General features: G+C 43.5%; 1 protein-coding gene across 2 annotated transcripts; it reads left to right on the top strand.

The window, feature by feature from the left end:
* The first annotated feature begins 4,794 nt into the window (after positions 1 to 4,794).
* ip6k1 (inositol hexakisphosphate kinase 1) lies at positions 4,795 to 16,990 on the top strand. Of its 2 annotated transcripts, none has more exons than XM_031846327.1 (8): positions 4,795 to 4,976; positions 6,037 to 6,182; positions 6,300 to 6,426; positions 11,070 to 11,310; positions 11,533 to 11,714; positions 12,625 to 12,800; positions 13,475 to 13,708; positions 14,626 to 16,990. In XM_031846327.1, the coding sequence occupies exons 2-8, from the start codon at positions 6,066 to 6,068 to the stop codon at positions 15,142 to 15,144; spliced, it is 1,596 nt and encodes a 531-aa protein (XP_031702187.1). In that variant the 5' UTR covers positions 4,795 to 4,976; positions 6,037 to 6,065; the 3' UTR covers positions 15,145 to 16,990. The 2 variants fall into 2 exon arrangements, with proteins under 2 accessions (XP_031702187.1, XP_031702177.1); XM_031846317.1 differs by having other exon boundaries at positions 12,619 to 12,800.
* The last annotated feature ends 809 nt before the right edge of the window (positions 16,991 to 17,799 follow it).

Genomic DNA, 17,799 nt, shown 5'->3' with positions numbered 1-17,799 from the left:
TGTTCCATACAGGACGCTGCCCGCTGGAAACACACACACACACACCTGTTGTCTGTGTTCCAGGAACTCACTGGAGACACATATAGACCGACTAACAGAGAGACCACCGTACCGACGGGTTACCGAACACCAGCTGTTCACCTAATACCCCGGGACCTACCTCTGTGCGACCAGACTCCTTCTGATCTCTGCCACCAGCCATGCTAGCTGTACAGAACCCGGGCACAGCGGCGCTTTGAGCTAAATGCTAACATCGGCATGCTAATCATGATAACATGTTGACATTTAGCAAGTGTAATATTCACCACGTTCACCATCTTAGTTTAAGCGCTAAACACCAGGGCTCAACATAACTGCCGGTCCCAATTACATTTTTCTTAATTTATTTGTGGTAAACTTTGTCTTTACTCGGCAATCTGCATGTGCAACTCTCAACAGAGATGAGAGGGAAGCAAGATGAATACACTTTCTAAGTTAGCTCATTTATAGAGAGCATTTAACAACAACCAAAGTGCTGTACAGCTTCTAAAACAACGATACAAAGAATAAGACGGCTCACTGCTTAGCTTCTTCCACTGTAATGTCTGGTAAAAATGTGTTTTTAATTCTGTTTTTATTGGCAAGTGAGTTGCCAGATTCACTCGCTTGGCCGAATACGGAGCTAACGGCTAACGTAACATTATGATGACGTTATCAAGTGTTTAAAATGCACTCTTGTACAGTTTTTGGCGAGAATAAATACCGTCGTTTTCAGGAGACGTTTTCACATATAAAATGGATATAAGAGGGGGAATTATGAACTTTTGTTGTATTTAACGTACCGGTATCAGATTGTTACTCGGTATCAGCCGATACTCAAGTTCAGGTATCGGAATCGTTATCGGGAAGTAAAAAAAAAATGGTATTGGAACATTCCTACACAACATTTTTATCAATAAGATATCGACCATTAAAAATGTAAAGTTTTAATTAATAACCTCTTGGCACATCCTGAATATGTGAGTATTCAGCTGGATCACAGACCTCAGAGAGACGTTTTTATATTTTGAAGTGTGTGTGTGTGTGTGGGTGATGTTAGAAGTTGTGGATCATCACGGAATCCGAGAACAGATGTGACCTAATGTGTCCTGTTCGCTCTAACTTTAGAATTCATAGCTCGTGGGAAACACTGTTTACTGTGTGTGTGTGCGTGTGTGTGTGCGTGTGCGTGCGCGTGCGTGCGTGCGCTCCAGCCTGCATCTGGGGCCCAGGCTCGGTCATGCTTGGATCGTGACCCGAGATCAGAGAGCTAGATGTTGAATTTCCATGGTGGCTGAATGCGTGCGCCGTGCTGTGAGAAGTCGTGATCGCTGCCTGTGGTGTGGGCTCAGTGCCGGTGTGTGTTTCTGCACAACAGGGACAGTGTGGTTGGAGGCCTTCCTTACCTTCATGACATGTTGGAGGTTTGAGGTTTTCAAGGTTTTTCAGGAAGCGTCTCGTGTCTGCAGATCCTCATGTGAGCAGCTCACTCGTAGTCAAATCAATGAGAGAATTGAGGGTTCTGTTGAAAAAGACGTTTATTTCTATCGTAAATGATGAAGGAAAAACAGCACATTTGAGAAGCTGGAACCAGCAACTGTTTTGCTCAACTGATTATCAAAATAGTTGCAGATGTATTTTCTTTCAATCAATGAATTGGCTTAAATAAACTGCGCCTGTGCTAATGCTAGAATAAATGTAATATAAGGCTCTTTAACCTTCAGGGAAAACGAGCAACGGCCACATAGGAGATTGTTTAAACATCACGTAGTCACTACATTGATCACGAGAGGCGACTGATTGATCAATGACATCGTATGTTCATCAGAGCAGCCAGGTGGAAAAAATACAACCTTTTGTGTTTGTGAAAAGTTGAGACAAACAATGTAATCATCACGATCAGGTGGAGGTGTTTGAGGAAAAATACGAATCTTTACCGCAGATCGAACACATGGCTGAAGGTAGTTTAATGTTTGTATTGATCAGATCAGCTGGACTTTATAAACACTTTTTAGGAGAAACTCTGCATTTCTAAAGGAACTAGGACAGACATATTACGCCATTAATATCACATTGTATTTTATTCTGTATTTCTCAGCTGAACACGGTTCAAATGTTGCATTAAATAGATTTCTAAGACGACCTGTGACGTTGTCTTGTGTGAGGTATATAAGTTAGTAGAAATGTCTCGGCGTGTCTGAACCATATGAGGTTGTGTTTACCGTTACTCCGCTATTTTGAGCCCATATCGTGATATCATCAGCGAGTGTCGTGCCTTGCTGCAGCTTTGACATTGACCAGATGATGCCTTCAGAAACACACACACGAGCAGGCTGTGACGTCATTAATGGATCTTTCAATCCTCTTCTTCTTTTGTTCCTCCCACTTTTTCATCTCATGTCTTCAGGCAGGCGATGATGAGTCATTTTGGGGCGGCTTCGAGGTGCATGATGGGAGAGGTGGTAGTAGTGGGGGGGGGGGGATTTGAGAAAAGGAAAGAGGAGAGGAGGAAAAACAAACAGGAAAACTATAGACAACAGTATGTGGACACCTGAACACTTCATCCGTATGTGACGGATGAACATTATTCCAAAACTGTGGCCATTAATCTGCAGCGTTTTATCTTCAATGGAACGGATACGACCAAACCAGGAGACACTGGTGACCACATACTTTTGTCCATCTGCACTAATGTATATGGTATCGGTCACCAGGACACCATCAGTGTAAATTACGTAGATTTATACATCTCTGCTTTTTGTTTGGAGAAGTCTCTTCGATAAACCAGATTGTGTGAATTTCCCCTTTTGTCGTCTAATTGTGATGAATTTCAAAGACACGACCGTCATCTCGTGCATACATTTTAACATCATAAACCTCAAATACTAATGTACTTGTTCTCCGAAATGAATTCACATTGTTTTAGAACCGAGCTCCGTTACATTTGTGTGGCGTCTTCAGCTGTTTGATGTGGCCATCATCAAAAAACAGAACTGGCATTGTTATCGTCTCCGGTGTCATCGTTTCAAATGCTAATCATTCATTACTGTGGTTTCTATTGGAGATGTTCCTCAGCAACAGATGATTTAATCCTGGTTGTATTGTGACTGGTTGGACTGTGGACTCAGGAACAATAAGATCCTCTCATTTACTGACGATGGTTCTACATCAGCAGAGAGCTGGCAGGACATCTGTGGACGTTACAACAAAACCGTGGACTTCATTACAGTTGTTTGGGATGTAAAGTGTATTCCAGGAAGTTTAGGGTCCCAGTTGATTTTTTTTAAAAAATGTCCTCATACTTTAATTGCTTCAAACTCTTCCTTGTTGATGAGACAAAGCGTCTCTTCTGACTCTGACAGTGCTGTGTGTGTGTAAGACGGTCTGGTCGAAGCCAACGTGTTAGCTTGACATTAGATGTCAACCATTTGCGGCGACATGCCCAGAAATATCAGCGTGTGTTGTTAAGCTGGTTCAGACTCAGTTACGTCAGACCTGTTGTTTTGTGCTGAGCGAGCACACGGTGTAACATCGTGTGTCAGGGTTTGTCTGTCAGCTCAAAGTTTTGAGGTTTTACGTTGGCTGCTAACTTCGTCATTGAGGTGCACCAAAAAAGTTTCACTGCAACCTTTTTGCCGCCGCAGTAAGTTACCTTTTTTCGGTTGAGTTCCCAAACTCGATGGTCATTTCTTAACACATTATGGAATAAAGGTGCAGATCAGTGTCCATGTTATTTTGACTGCTATTTTAGATTTAGTCGTAGAAATAGTTTAAAGAAGAATATGCAGCTTTTTAGTTTTAGTCACTTTTTAGTCCAGTTTTAATCGCTGAAATGTTTAAACATTTTAGTCAAAATGTTTTTGAATCTTTATTTTTGCAGCTATTTTTTAAATATAATCTTAGTCCTGTGTCAAATGTCCTTTTTTCAGCAGATTATATTGGATATTTCAGTCAATCTAGTTCAGCCAAAACAATGATTCTGTCTTTGTAGTCAAACACATTGTGTCATTATCTGATGAAAAACACACGTTGAATGTTTGAAAATGCAACTTTAGAGACGGGCGTCAAGCTAAAGAAAAGTGTCACTTCAACAGAGAGAGGAAGACAATCGCAGTAAAGTTGTCACACACACAGTCTACCCCCCATCCACCCATCTGAAATTAATCTGGCATCTTATTGGACAGGTGGAGCAGTTACCTCCACCCATGATGTCATCTCAGGGTTGTTCAGGGACAAAGACGGGTGTAACAAGCACAGTAGCATTTTTAGTTAACAACAAAGAGAGACAAATAGTTCTCTTCATTTTTAATTACATGTGTGTTTTAAAGGTTGTGATGACGGGGGTGTGGTTCAACACGTGCACAGAGAGACAGATTTGCGTGCGATGTGAACGATAGTGGTTCTGATTACCAGAGTCCCTTTAGAAGACCTCTCATTTTACTGCAGCAGGGTCCACTCAGTCCTGGTTCTGGTTCTGGTTATGCTTCTGCCCGCTGCAGTCTGAGCTGAAGGAGTTTTTGGTGAACCTGCATGATTTCATCAGATTTTTACCAGAGTCCGACCCGGTGGCACCGATGACGAGCATTAAGAATAACTTCAAACAGAGACTTCAGTATTACATTGAGACTGTTTTCATAACCAGTTCAAAGTTCCTCACACTAACTTCAGACACATGTTAAACTCACCGTGGTATTATTTCCTCTCTCCACAGGAAGTGGTGATTCTACCTTCCTGACAACTCTGCCTCACCCCCCCCCCCCCCCCCCCCACCCCACCCCACTGTCCTGATTGGGTCTCGGTGCTGCCGGCGGTGGATTGGAGCACTCTGATTGGAGGCTTTGCGAGGTGGTTTTTCGGTCTGGCGCCGCCTCCCCCCGGGGCCGGCGTGCGCTCCCAGCAGCCCGTGGTGCCCTGCGCCCCCCCCTCCCCGTCACTGCACACCAGAACCCATGCCCAAGGTAAGACCAGGACCAGGACCAGAGACCACCTGTGATGTGTTACAGTGGAGAGCCCAGTTCGTCAGTTGGAGGTCGTAGAATTGTTTTAGTCTTTAAAAAAAAATTTCAGAGTTCAAACCAAGAGTTGTGGACATGAACACAAATGAACACATCATTTCCTTTTGATTGATAATCAAAAACAAAGACATGTTTGTAATATTTTAGATAAATAAAATGTCAGCGGACAGCAACTTTAAAGAGACCTTTTAAGTTTGAGTCAGTTAAACACAACAGCTTTCTGTGCAAAGATTAAAGAAGTAACAAAGGACAACAATCGAGTATCTCAGGCTCCATCCAACAATGTTCATTAAATATGTATAAAAAAAGAACAAAATCACGCAAGACATCAGAAGAGCAAGTTAAAATAAAGGGCTGAAATATTTAAAAAGAAAATGCAAATTAAAGTAATATAAATTAGCAGGAGACAGTGTTGCAAATAGATTAACTGAATGTATACAGGAATATAGCAAATGTATATTCATAATGAGAAGTAATAAATATGTGCATACAGTGGTGGAAACAAAGTAAAGTGTAAATAGAGCTAAAGCGAAGAGGGAAGATGTTGCTTGCGTTGAATTTATGTGTTGGAGGTTTAATTTTAGCCCAAACTGCTGCAGTGAAACCTGCAGGTCTGAACCTAAACGCGTCCTCACAATAACTCAAATGTCAAAGACTTCACCTGATACACTGAGTAGCAAACGCTGACGTCGACTGTCTGGTCAGATTTGTAATCTTTTATAATAATTATAATATAAAATGAAAAAGTTATTCATACATTTTGTATTGATTGATTGGAAAACTGTGTTATCCCAAAGAAAAGTTGATTCACGATCCGGTGTAGCATGAAAACATTTAAAGTGATATCTAGCCCTAGTAAGTAACAAACATGTGCACCTTAGGGCCGGTCACACTGGAAAATAAGAGGTTTGAACGACACGTTAAAATTAAAGGTGTTGGCAGAGGACGTTTCCGAAGCTACCGGCTTTACACCCCCGTTAATACATCCCTCTCTCCTTGGCAGGAGGAGGCACGGTGCGTCCGCCAGGAGCCATGTGCCTCCCTCACACCAACATCATGGACAACAAGTTACAGGGGGCGGGGCAAGGAGGAGTGGCTGCACTTCGACCACGGCCAGGAGGCGTCCCGCTGGAGCCCTTCGTACACCAGGTGGGCAGTAACGGCGTGTGTGTCAGAACATACGGAGATAACGATGGAGCTCCATGTCGATGGCTGTAATAGATGTTTAAGTTTTTGTGCTGATTGTTTTCATATTTGCGTGTGCAGGTGGGGGGTCACACCAGTATGATGCGTTATGACGACCACACGGTGTGCAAGCCTCTGATCAGCAGAGAGCAGCGCTTCTACGAGTCTCTGCCTCCAGAAATGAAAGAGTTCACTCCGGAGTATAAAGGTCAGTCACGACTCACTGATGTGTATTAATAGTGGAGCCGTGGATGCGCGGCTGCGCTTGCTGTGGGAACTCCGTTTACGAACCCTTTCATGTCTGACGTATACGCCCACCGCCCTGTTGTCAGTATTCTGACTCCGTACCAGACATATTGATCCTGGATCTGTCTGTTTTGAGGCTTGTATTTTATTCAGTTAGTTTGCATTCATTCTCCAATCACCTGGGAATCGGTGTGTCGTGGCCGTGGTGGGTTAGTGTTCTTTGTGACAATTAATACACGGAACTTGAAGCCAACACACGTTCTCAGCCGCAGGTTCTTCTGTCAACTACTGTCTTGTTGTGGCCAATTCACCGCAGCCACAACACAAGATTACAGATGAGTTTACTTTAAATAAATCCATCTAATCTGACTTCAGATCCTCACTCAATGAGGGATGTTCCTAACGACCAATTTACCGTTTAAATGGAAGTCAACTACTCTTAAAATTAGGAAAACACTAAGAAAACAGTCACAATCGAGCACAATTTCATCCCTAAGTTTAAATATTTATTATAGGAGCTGTTTAAAATTGTTAATCACATTTTTAAATACGGCTGAAACAAATAAAAAGTGTCGTAATATATGATGAAACGCCAGCGGAAACTGTGATCTAAGATATAATCATTTCCAAAATTCACAACATGTTTGTATCGAACGAAATATTCAGCTTCGATCCATATTTGTTGGCATTTAACCTTTAAAAAACAACAGTTTGCCCTCCTTCACGCACCTGTATTAACGAGGCATAACAGCACCATAGATTACAGTCGTATAACCACAATAACTCAACATCATACGACAAACCTTCCAAGCTTCATTTGAAATCCTCAATAGAAGCTTTGAATGTAACAGAAACATGACGTTGAGTACAGCCCGCTAGCTGTTGGGAGGAGAGAACCAGACGTGGCGGAAGGGCTGAGTTCAGATCAGAGGAGCTCTCCACAGCAACAGATGAGACGGCATATGTCAATGTGTAATTTAAAGGAACACATTCATAATAATACATTTTATCGACTACTACTTCTGGTGAAGTAGAGTACAGCATACAGTCATAATGCATAAAAACACACCAAGTCTACAACAAATATGTTAACGAAAGAAATTAAAGACCAATTCAAAGAGCTGCGACACATTTAAAAGATATTTTCTTTGTCTTATTATCGGATTAAAATGCTTTTAATGGAAGTGAACAACACGTGCACACCATCTCGCTTACTCTTAAATCTTGTCTGAAATATTAAAGAAAAGCCAGCGAGGAACACGGAAGTACGGATGTTTACTAGCAGTGAAGTGGTTTCGCTGCTCTGCTCTTCATCACCCGGCACATACTGGAGCTGTTTCCACTCGCTTTTGCTGTAGTAACAGACCTAAACACACTCTGACAACCAGCACACGCACACACTCCTCTCCTACATGTATGTGACCTTTTATCATTTAAGCAAACTATGTAAGAGAGGAGGAGACGAGGACCAATGAAAGTAGGTTGGGAGATGAAGAGAGATGGTGGATGGAGCAGCTCGGCTCTATTTAGATGTGCTTTTAAGTTACGACAAAGAGCCAACACACAAAAGCACTTAATGGAATGCAGTCATTATTATAATATGTTAGTTTTTTCTCTCTTTGATGTAAAAACCAGTGCAGTGCTCGTTCGGAGCGGCCCGATCATGCAGCAGAAATTAACTGAAGTCAATGAGCTGCAGCCTGTTAAGACTCCAGTCCACAGAGCTGAAGCTCCGCCCCCTGCTGCTGCTGCACAGATTGCCGTTCACTTGTTTATTCAAAGTTCATCAATATTGAACGTGTTGTGTGTCCAAATTACACCAAACTCGACACTGCATGTCCATGGGTGTCCCCCAGCAACACACACGCCAAGTGTGAAGTAGATCGGATGGACGATTTTTGAGATATGTGAAGAACACACACACACATGCATGCAGAGATTCCTTGATTTATAGTTAGGTGATGCTGGTGCAGCGCCACCTATTGACAAATTGGCATCAATTTTGGAATGGTCACTCAGACATCATATTTACACATGTCCACCAAATGTGGTTACAATGGCACAAAGCGTTCAGGAGATACGACTCTTTTTGTTCTAATTTAAGCCCTGCCCACAGCATTACAGCAAGCTTTGAGCTAGCTCGAGCAAAACTCAACGGAACATCAAAAATCTCTGAAAAAGTAACCTTTTCCGACCCGGTCCACAGATGGTCTGTACCAAAGTTAGAGCGGCGAAAAAATCTGATTTGGTAACAATTCAAAATGGCAGAAAATCAATCTAGACACAAATGGATAGATTCGTCTGAACCCAGGAGAGACAGTTCAAGAGTTACAGGCCAAAGAATAAAGTTAGCTGCCATAGAGCCACCATCTGGCCAATTGCAGACTTCAACACTGCCCGTCTCTCTGGGTCTCCAGCAATACATCCGCCAAGAAGGAAGCAGATCGGTTGTCAAGATATGCGAAGGACGGACGGAAATTCCTCGTAGCATAGTTACAAGATGTCTGCCACGAGGAAGGTTTGGCAGGAAGACACTACGAGACATGAGCCAGTTCAACACGTCGAAAACAACAACACTTAACTCAGAAATGTCAGTCTGCAGACAAGACACGTGATTTTTGAGTGTTCTGTTGATGGACACATGATGCATTGTGCCATCGAACTTGATGCGTTACAAATCATGATGAGAAAGCTCTGGAATGACAAAAATGACTACATCCCGCTGTCTGTCTTCCCAGTTCCCACTAGTTCCCGTTGCTGGTGTTGTGGGTCCCAGTGCCTTGACAACAGTGGTCCATAAGGAGGCTATATTTAGTCCTGGATCTCTGCCCACTACCATTGTCCTGCTGATTAAACAGCGGACGGACAGACAGCTGCCGCCCAGGGACGACTTTCTCAATCTGTCAAGGTTGTTTTATCCAGAAAGTGTTTTGACATTTCCAGTTTCCTGTGGACGGAGGCCAGACTTCAGTTTGGACGTTTTTCTTTGGGGTGGACTTTCCGCCGTTGAGCAAAGTGACAAACAGGGAGGATGTTCAGTGTCTCACTTAGCGGGGACGAGATGCTCTACTCTGTTTGGAAAGCTAGAAATAATAGCTTCATGTTTGAATAACACAATTGCTACCTGGGTATTTAATCTACAAACAGTTTCTCAATTGAATTTACAGAACAATTAGCAAATCTCGATGTACAGACGGATGACAAATGACAGTAAAACAAACATTGAGTGTGTTCTGCCCGTTTCCCACTGGACAAAAAAACCCACACCAACACCAGCTAACATCCGGCTTTTGTGTCCAGTGTGAAAGGTTACAAACAGCATTCATTACCGGGACAAATGGCTCTGCAGTCATCACCGGTATCTGTCGGCTCCAGCCCCGATCGGCAGCGATGGAGACGTGACAACCGGGTGGACGCGTGTTGACGTGAAAGAACAGTATAATAAATAAAATCAACAGGGATTTGGACAATTGTTGTCCTTTTATTAACAAACAAAACATAGAGCAGTAATTTGTCGTAAAACACGCGTCATCCAAACTCTGAAACAAGATAAAACTCATCACTACCACCACTCATCACACTCATCACTGTTTGAAATACCTGCGTAAAAGTGCACATTTTGTTAGAAAGGAGTATTAGTAAGGTGTTGTTCAATCGTTTAGCCTTGACAACAGCTATATTTCTTTCTTTCTAAGAACTATAATAATAAAACACAAGACATGTTTGTAACTTTTCTTTCATGAGAAATCCCATTCAAAACATTGACTATCAGATAACTTGCATTTCCTCCAAAGTTACAGAACCTTCTCTCACTCAAACAAATCTCAAAATAAAAGTGCTCCAGGCTACCGAAATTAATTGCAATACGTCCCACTTTATGTGACACGTTTTACTTCCTCAGAACAAAACGAGGCGAAACACATCTGTAAAACAACACACAGTTGTTCCTTCTCGACTTAATGTAGATCTGCAGATGTTACAAATTGCGAGCTTTGTCTTCTTCAACCTGACGACATGATGTGTGTGCGGCCGACTGTACTGTGTGCAGCAGCTGCCTGTGTGTGTGCGTGTGTGTGTGTGTGCCTGCGTGCGTGCGTGCTAAATCCATCATGCAGCACACAAGTGCGAGTTTGACCGTCATGGTCAATCAGCTGACGACCGTCCGGGTCATCTTTAAATGAACAAGTGTTCCGTGTTTATTTATATAAATGCTAAACGCCCCCTCAGTGGATTTGGACCTGACAGATCTGCTGGATTTATAAACTCGCAGCACGTCAGATATTTTGCTGCAGAACCGCTGAGACCTTTTTTTTACAACAGCAGGTGTAAAAATAATTAGAGGTGATCCACTCGGGTATTGTTAGACATGTTGACACGCAGACCTGACAACTTGTGGCAACACAATGAGGCTCGACAGCACCTGATTAGACTGAACATAATGTAGACCCGACCTCCATTACTAAGAACTGAAGAGAAGTTTTACTTCTGCTGTAAAGAAATTAAGACATTTCAGTGTTTTAGAAGATGGGTTATATTTCTCTGTGTGTGTCTGTAACAAATATTTCTGTTATTTCTAAACTCCCTGCTTGGTTTTTGTTTTGTCAGGTGTGGTGCTGGTTTGTTTCGAGGGCGACTCGGACGGCTACATCAACCTGGTGGCCTACCCCTACGTGGAGAGCAACATGGAGGGGGGGACGGCGGAGCACGAGGAGCGCGACCCCCCCGAGAGGGAGCAGCCGAGGAGGAAACACTCGCGGCGCAGCCTCCATCGCTCCTCCTCCTCGTCCGAGTACAAGGAGGAGCGTCCCGAGAGGAGGGAGTCGTACGACACCGACACTAATGAGAAGTAAGAGCGTATGGGGGGGAAAAAGGACATTTAGAAAGATGAACCGGTGGTGAAATAGTTAATTATTGAACAGTTGGTGGACAGAAAATGTCACAGTAATTCTTTCAAATTCATGTGAACACCACAAACCTTTAAATCTGTTGTAGGAACACATTTTTGAACAGAGGGTGAACCAACAGTTGATTTTCTTTAATGAATGATCCTCTCTCCTCGTCCCTGCAGCCTTGCAGAGCTGAAGAGTCCGAGGCTCGACCCAAAGATCCACTCGGACGTTCCCTTCCAGATGTTGGACTGGAACAGCGGTTTGAGTTCAGAGAAGATCAGCCACAACCCCTGGAGCCTCCGCTGCCACAAACAGCAGCTCAGCCGCATGAGGTCCGAATCCAAGGACCGCAAACTCTTCAGTATCCTTCCTCAACCAATCACAGCCACTGTTTTTGTTTTCCCTTTGACAAAAAATACATAAACAAAGGTCCACTTACTAGCTTCTTTTTCCCACAGCTTCCAAAGTTAAAAGAAATCTCTGGAAACAAACTAGTAATGTATCTTATGTTAAGATTTCTTTCATCAAAGTCAAGAATAACCGTGACTAATATTATGCACATGCGACCGCCGTGACCCCGAATGTAGCTGTAGAAGTGATGTGTATTCAAGCACTGATGTTTAACAGAACAACTAGTTTTTACAGTCGAGTAGTGGAGTGGTGTGCCGGTTCAATAACAGGCTCTGAATGTAAATGTCAGTGAGACTGTGAGGAAGAGGCTGGGAGCGTTATCGGGTTAAAGCTCGTGTTTTGATCTTCAGCTTCAAAGAGAGCAGCTGCCTGGAAAACACAGCTGCACGCTCTCTGTCCTCAACAAGGTCCATCTGTGTCCAGTCGAGCCTTCAACGGGGTTCTCTCTGCAGATGCATTTTCCCATTTCCCAGTTTGTGCATCCTCTGTTCCTTTCCTCGCCTCCTCTCCTCGTGTATTTGCAACGTCAATTAAATGTGACGTGTGGCACAGCTGCATCGTCTGTCCGTGCTCACGCCTCATTTATACGTATTTATCGACGATAAGATAAAACGCTACACTTGCTGCAGATGTTAATCTCAGGAAGTGTTGCATTTTGTTGACAATAGCTGAACATGGATCAAAATTAGATATTAATATAAACGTGGCAGCTCTGCAACTTGGAATTGGCTCATTTGCAATATTCAAGCTGTAGTGTGTCTCTCCACCTCGTAAAAACCAAATCTCTAGCTCGTGTTGAGACCAGAGACGATTCGCTCAACAAACAGACGTTTGCTCCTTAACTGCATCGTTTGAACCAGAGTTTCTGCTGCTGGAGAACGTGGTTCACCACTTCTCGTACCCCTGCATCCTGGACCTGAAGATGGGCACCAGGCAGCACGGAGACGACGCCTCCGAGGAGAAGGCGGCCCGGCAGATGAAGAAATGTGAACAGAGCACTTCGGCGTCGCTGGGAGTGCGAGTGTGTGGCATGCAGGTAGGACAACCTCAGACAGCGACATCTAATACATCACAGCCTGAGGATGTAGGGGAAATAAAACAGGCTCATTTATCCATTTTGTGCTGGGGTAAAGTGGGCAGAGTAACATAATAATATTAGGATTCCTAATGCTTAGAAAACTCAAAGAGCCAGAGAAATATAGTCTTCATGCCTTTTATATTTTACTCTCTAATTCTTTTCTAGTTTCATCTCTGGGGAGGTGGAGAATCAGATGATGTCTTGATACTTCTTATGTTATACTGCTTATAATACTTCTGCTACTGCCAATACAACCTATTGTACTGCGAGTATTACTCCCACTACTTGTACTTAAAGCACTACTAAGATCCACTAGTATTACTTTCAATACAAGTACTACTTAAACTGTCAATAAGTTGGTGTACGTACATGCACACACACCCAGCAGTACTTTGTCAATCGTGGTGGAAGAAGTACTCGCATCTTTAGAAATAGCAATACCACACTGTAGAAGTACTACAATGAACAATATCTTTTTCCCCTCTTCCTCATTCAAAAGCAGAGCAACAGCGAGAGCTCGATGTCTGCATTGAATCCATTCTCCCCCGTTATTTAGTCATATAAGTTATATAAGTGTGAGCAGTTTGCGCTGATGCTGTTGCCAGATGTTTGAGCTGTTTCTGTCTCCGCAGGTGTACCAGCTGAACACCGGTCACTACCTCTGCAGGAGCAAGTACTACGGCCGCGGCCTGTCGAGCGACGGCTTCCGCCAGGCCCTCCAGCAGTACATGCACAACGGAAAGGGTCTGAGGCAGGACCTCTTTGAGCCAATCCTGAATAAGCTTCGCAGCCTGAAGACTGTGCTGGAGAGGCAGGCGTCCTACCGCTTCTACTCGTCTTCACTGCTCATCATCTATGAGGGAAAGGTGAGCCGGAAAACACTCTGACTGTGTCTTCAGGTGTCAAAATATATCGGCTCTGTGATCATGTGCTCATCGGTTGGATTAGGGCTCATTTATTCTTATTTATTCTTACATTCTATAAAAGTAACTGCAGCCAAGCCTGGATTACCGACCAGTCTTATGGTTGTGTTACAGTTACAAGTATACGTCTCTTTGTGATCGCTCACCGGCTTCCCACCCACAACACCACTTTGTGTTTGTTGGATATAAACTCGTGAATTAAACCCTCTCAGATGTGTCTCACTGAAGCATCAAATCATAGCCGTGTAACACAAATTTTCAGTTGATACGGTGAGCTCGGTAGCAAACAGTTGCAGCGGTTACGGAGCAACATTATCTTTCAGTTGGAGTCGTGTTTGTGTTTCACCTGATGAATGTGAGTCCAGTATTCACTAAATAAAGCCACGAATCTGTCTCGAAAAAGATGGTTCAGTCAACCGTCACGTCAGTGTTTGACTATTTATAGATATCCTGTACTGTCCTGCTGCTCGCCTCACCTTAAAACTAGGGTGCAGCTTCTTTTATTATGTTGAAATTCTCGTCACATCCCGATCCGCAATTAAGTACTAACACTGCCAACCTTGGTTGTTTGTGTTCATCATGATCATTTGGAGGGAGTGTCTTTGGAGGGAAGCCTGGAGGAAATGGACTGTCGGTGTTGCAGATTTGAGGACTTTCTCGTTAGATTTAGCTACTTTTGGATCTTTAGTGCTGCTAGTTACTTTCATTGGAAGGCTGGTTTAGATGTTTGATCATTTTTACTCCCCCATGTTACGTTCCTGAGCTATTTTCCACTGTACCCTGCAGGATTTCCTGATTAAATAAAGGTTTTACGCTGCTGACGTTTTCATATTGATCACGACTGTGACTCTTGTCCGTAGGAACCTGAGGGCCCTTCAGTCCTCAGCTCTGGGCAGCATGCACCCTTGCACCAGAAGACCCCTGCGGCTCCCGGAGAGCCCCACCGTGGCCCCGGCCCCCCCCACGCACCTCCGGCCCCAGACGCTCCCTGTGAAACGGGACCACTGTCCTCTCAGGGACCTGGACTGACGGCTAAGCCCTCCCCCTCCAAGGCCCCACCTTCCAAGGCCCCACCTTCCAAGTCAGACTGCCACTCCTTCCACCCACCTCTCCCCTCGCCTCACCCACATCCAGACTCCTCTACTGCTCCCGGCTTAATTTCCTCCCCCCCTCCTCCTCCCCCTCCTCCTCCTCGTCCCGCCCCCCAGCCCCAGCAGCCCCCCCTGGTGGACGTGCGTATGATCGACTTCGCCCACTCCACCTTCAAGGGTTTTCGCGGCGACACAGCCGTGCACGATGGGCCGGACCGGGGCTACGTGTTCGGACTGGAGAGCCTGGTCCAGATCCTGGAGAGCCTGCAGGACGACAACCTGCCGTAGCTCCGAACACACAAACACACACACACTCTCACACACACAGCTTGTTGTTAGTTCAGATTCGTTCTCAAGCACTGAGACGGTTTGGCAGTAAATACGGAAGAAGGTTATTCTTCAAGCTGATATGGAGAACTTCTGTCTGTCTGATGCTCTGCAAAACACACACACACACACATTTGTACTTCTATATTTGTGAGGACCTGCATTGACATAATGCATTACCCAGCCCCTGACCTCAACCATTAACGTTTACCTTAAAGTCCCCCTCCACTCGCAAATATATTTAGCTTTTTATTTCTTCACCTGGATGTTTGAGCTTCACTTGTGCAGAATGATGTTTGTGCAGAGTTTTTACACTAGAAGGACGTTTTTACATTTGTCTGCTGAAGTTTCTCTGTGCTCTCATTTAATCTGAGTTAAAGAGGTGTCTCGGCTTGTTTGGATGTCCAATAAAAAGAAATTGGGACCAGTAGTAAACGTAAGTCAAAGAATTAGTAAGAAGTCCTAAACTAATATTCAAAGTGGGCGATTTTAGTCGTGTCTGGATGGAATCTTTAAACTCAGGATTTTAAGGTGAAGTGAAGCTCAAACATCCAGGTGAAATATGAATAAGCAAAAAACACAAATATGAGTGGAATCGGTCTTTAACCAAAACACAAAGTGAGACTTTGAAGGACGTGAGGACCAGCAAGAAAAATGTCGTCACTCTCAAGTTCCCAAAACTCAAATTGATCCTCAACAAGATAGACGAACAAGAGCGCACACACATCCTGGGAACAGTTGTCTGACAGAGCGTCCTCTCTGAAACTACCAATCAGCTGAGTCCCACTGAAGTTGGCCAACACTCACTCCTCCTCACTCCCTCTTCACTCCTCTTTCTCTACAGAAAACCAAACCTGGACAGGTGAACGTGACTCTTTTAGCGTTACCTTTGGCAACGCGCTCAGAAAAACACATCCAAGCATCTGTTGAAGCAATAGATGGCGATGATAGATGGCAACTTTTTTTTTTTTTTTTTCTTCAGCGGTGCAGAGGGCAGCTTCGCCCGCAGGGAGAACGGCGATGAAGTGCAACGTAGAAGTAGGCTTTAAGGAGAGAATATAGAGGAAAAACGCTGTGTGTCCGTTTTGGGGGCTTGATTCTAAATCGTTAGTAGTCGTGTCCTGTAAAAATCATCCTCTGGGTTATTGTGTACAGCATAAGTGTCACTTTCCCCAAATCTGGTCTGCTGATATTTCTCTTATTGTCAACAAATCCTATTAATAAAACAAACAAACAAACTATAAAGCTAATACTACGAACAAGTATTATCTGTGTATCCAGAGCCAGATATATCGTCATCCTGACATGTTCCTTCATTAAAAAACACACACACACACACACACACACACACACGGTAGTTTATTTTGGCGCACACAAACTGTCCTGCTGCCACAAATGTGGATTAATCCACAGCAGAAAATAGTCCCCAACAAATGCTCTATTTCCTCCTGTTTGATAAGAACTACAGCGACCAGCTGTTTTAGGAAATTATTGAGAATTTTAGTGAGATTGGAGGCTATGTAGGTTTCTGTATCAAATTATTTTGGGGGTGATTTTCTTTGCTAGCCGACTGTAGAGAGGTGACGGGAACCTTCAGACTATTTGGGGATGTTCGTGGTTCATAATCGGCGACTCGGCGCCTTAAGACCTCGTCCCTGAAGATTTAAACTTGACTTTGGAAACAGCTGTTGACAAAAACAATCTGTCCGTATGGCTCCAGAACTACTTCCTGTTGCTGTTTTTTTTTTTTGTTTTTTTTTTTTTTCAAATGTCAAGAGCGAATTTTTAATTCCTGCTTTTAAGCCAATGGGTGAGAAGTCCTTTAAGTGCTTGTTAAAAAATATAAATAATGGATTGTGTGCTACAGAAGCTCCAGAAACAGATACTTACTGGTCCTTGTGGTGGGATTGTTGTGTGGGATCAGTTTTTAAATGAATTCCTGTAGATGCAGGTTCGAGGCTGAGAGCCGGAGACAGGAAGTCGGAACGTGTTGTTGGTTTTGGTCTTTTGATGGGATTTGTTGACGATAAGAAACAAATATAGATTAATACCAGCATTCGTCTTTAAGTTAGGGCTGTGTGATATGGTTGAATAACAAGAATATTTAATAAGAGGAATATTTTTCTTACATATATATATATATATATATATATATATATGTATGTGATAAAATCACAATATGGCAAACTGCGCAAAATTAATCAAATTAATGTTTCCATTGAACTGTGTTCCAGGAAAATATATCTATAATTTTAAGGTTTTTTTTAATCATAATTTGCCTCAGAATCATTAATTTGGATAATTTGTAAAACATGATGTGTTTAAATCTTCATGATCAATTCAAGTGTGTTTCATTATTGTCCGGCCTCAAAGGTGCCACGACATGGACAGAGAAAACACAGTTCACGGTCCTGTAACCGTCAGCCGAATTGGGCTCAATTAATTTTGAAGAAGTCACCGCTCGTCTCGTCTGATTGGTCCTGATGAGACGAGTGTTGGCCAATCACATTCGTCCATTTATGCTTCTTCAACAAAGTTCCAGAGGCCCGGCTGTGACGCAGCACCGCCCCCTGCTGGACAGCAACAGGAAGTGGAATAAGAAAGAGCAAATATGAA

The sequence above is a fragment of the Anarrhichthys ocellatus genome, unplaced genomic scaffold (assembly GCF_004355925.1).
Source record: "Anarrhichthys ocellatus isolate YVR2014 unplaced genomic scaffold, GSC_Weel_1.0 scaffold1, whole genome shotgun sequence".
NCBI classification, from domain to species: Eukaryota; Metazoa; Chordata; class Actinopteri; order Perciformes; family Anarhichadidae; genus Anarrhichthys; species Anarrhichthys ocellatus.
The sequence above is the reverse complement of the archived record's forward strand: the minus strand, read 5'-3'. Positions and strand labels throughout refer to the sequence as shown.

Bases quoted from the DNA above. Each gene is read 5' to 3' on its own strand.
- ip6k1 (XM_031846317.1), top strand. From the start codon at position 6,066: ATGTGCCTCCCTCACACCAACATCATGGACAACAAGTTACAGGGGGCG. The intron at 6,183-6,299 runs GTGGGCAGTAAC...TTGCGTGTGCAG, and splicing joins TGGAGCCCTTCGTACACCAG to GTGGGGGGTCACACCAGTAT. The intron at 11,311-11,532 runs GTAAGAGCGTAT...TCGTCCCTGCAG, and splicing joins GACACCGACACTAATGAGAA to CCTTGCAGAGCTGAAGAGTC.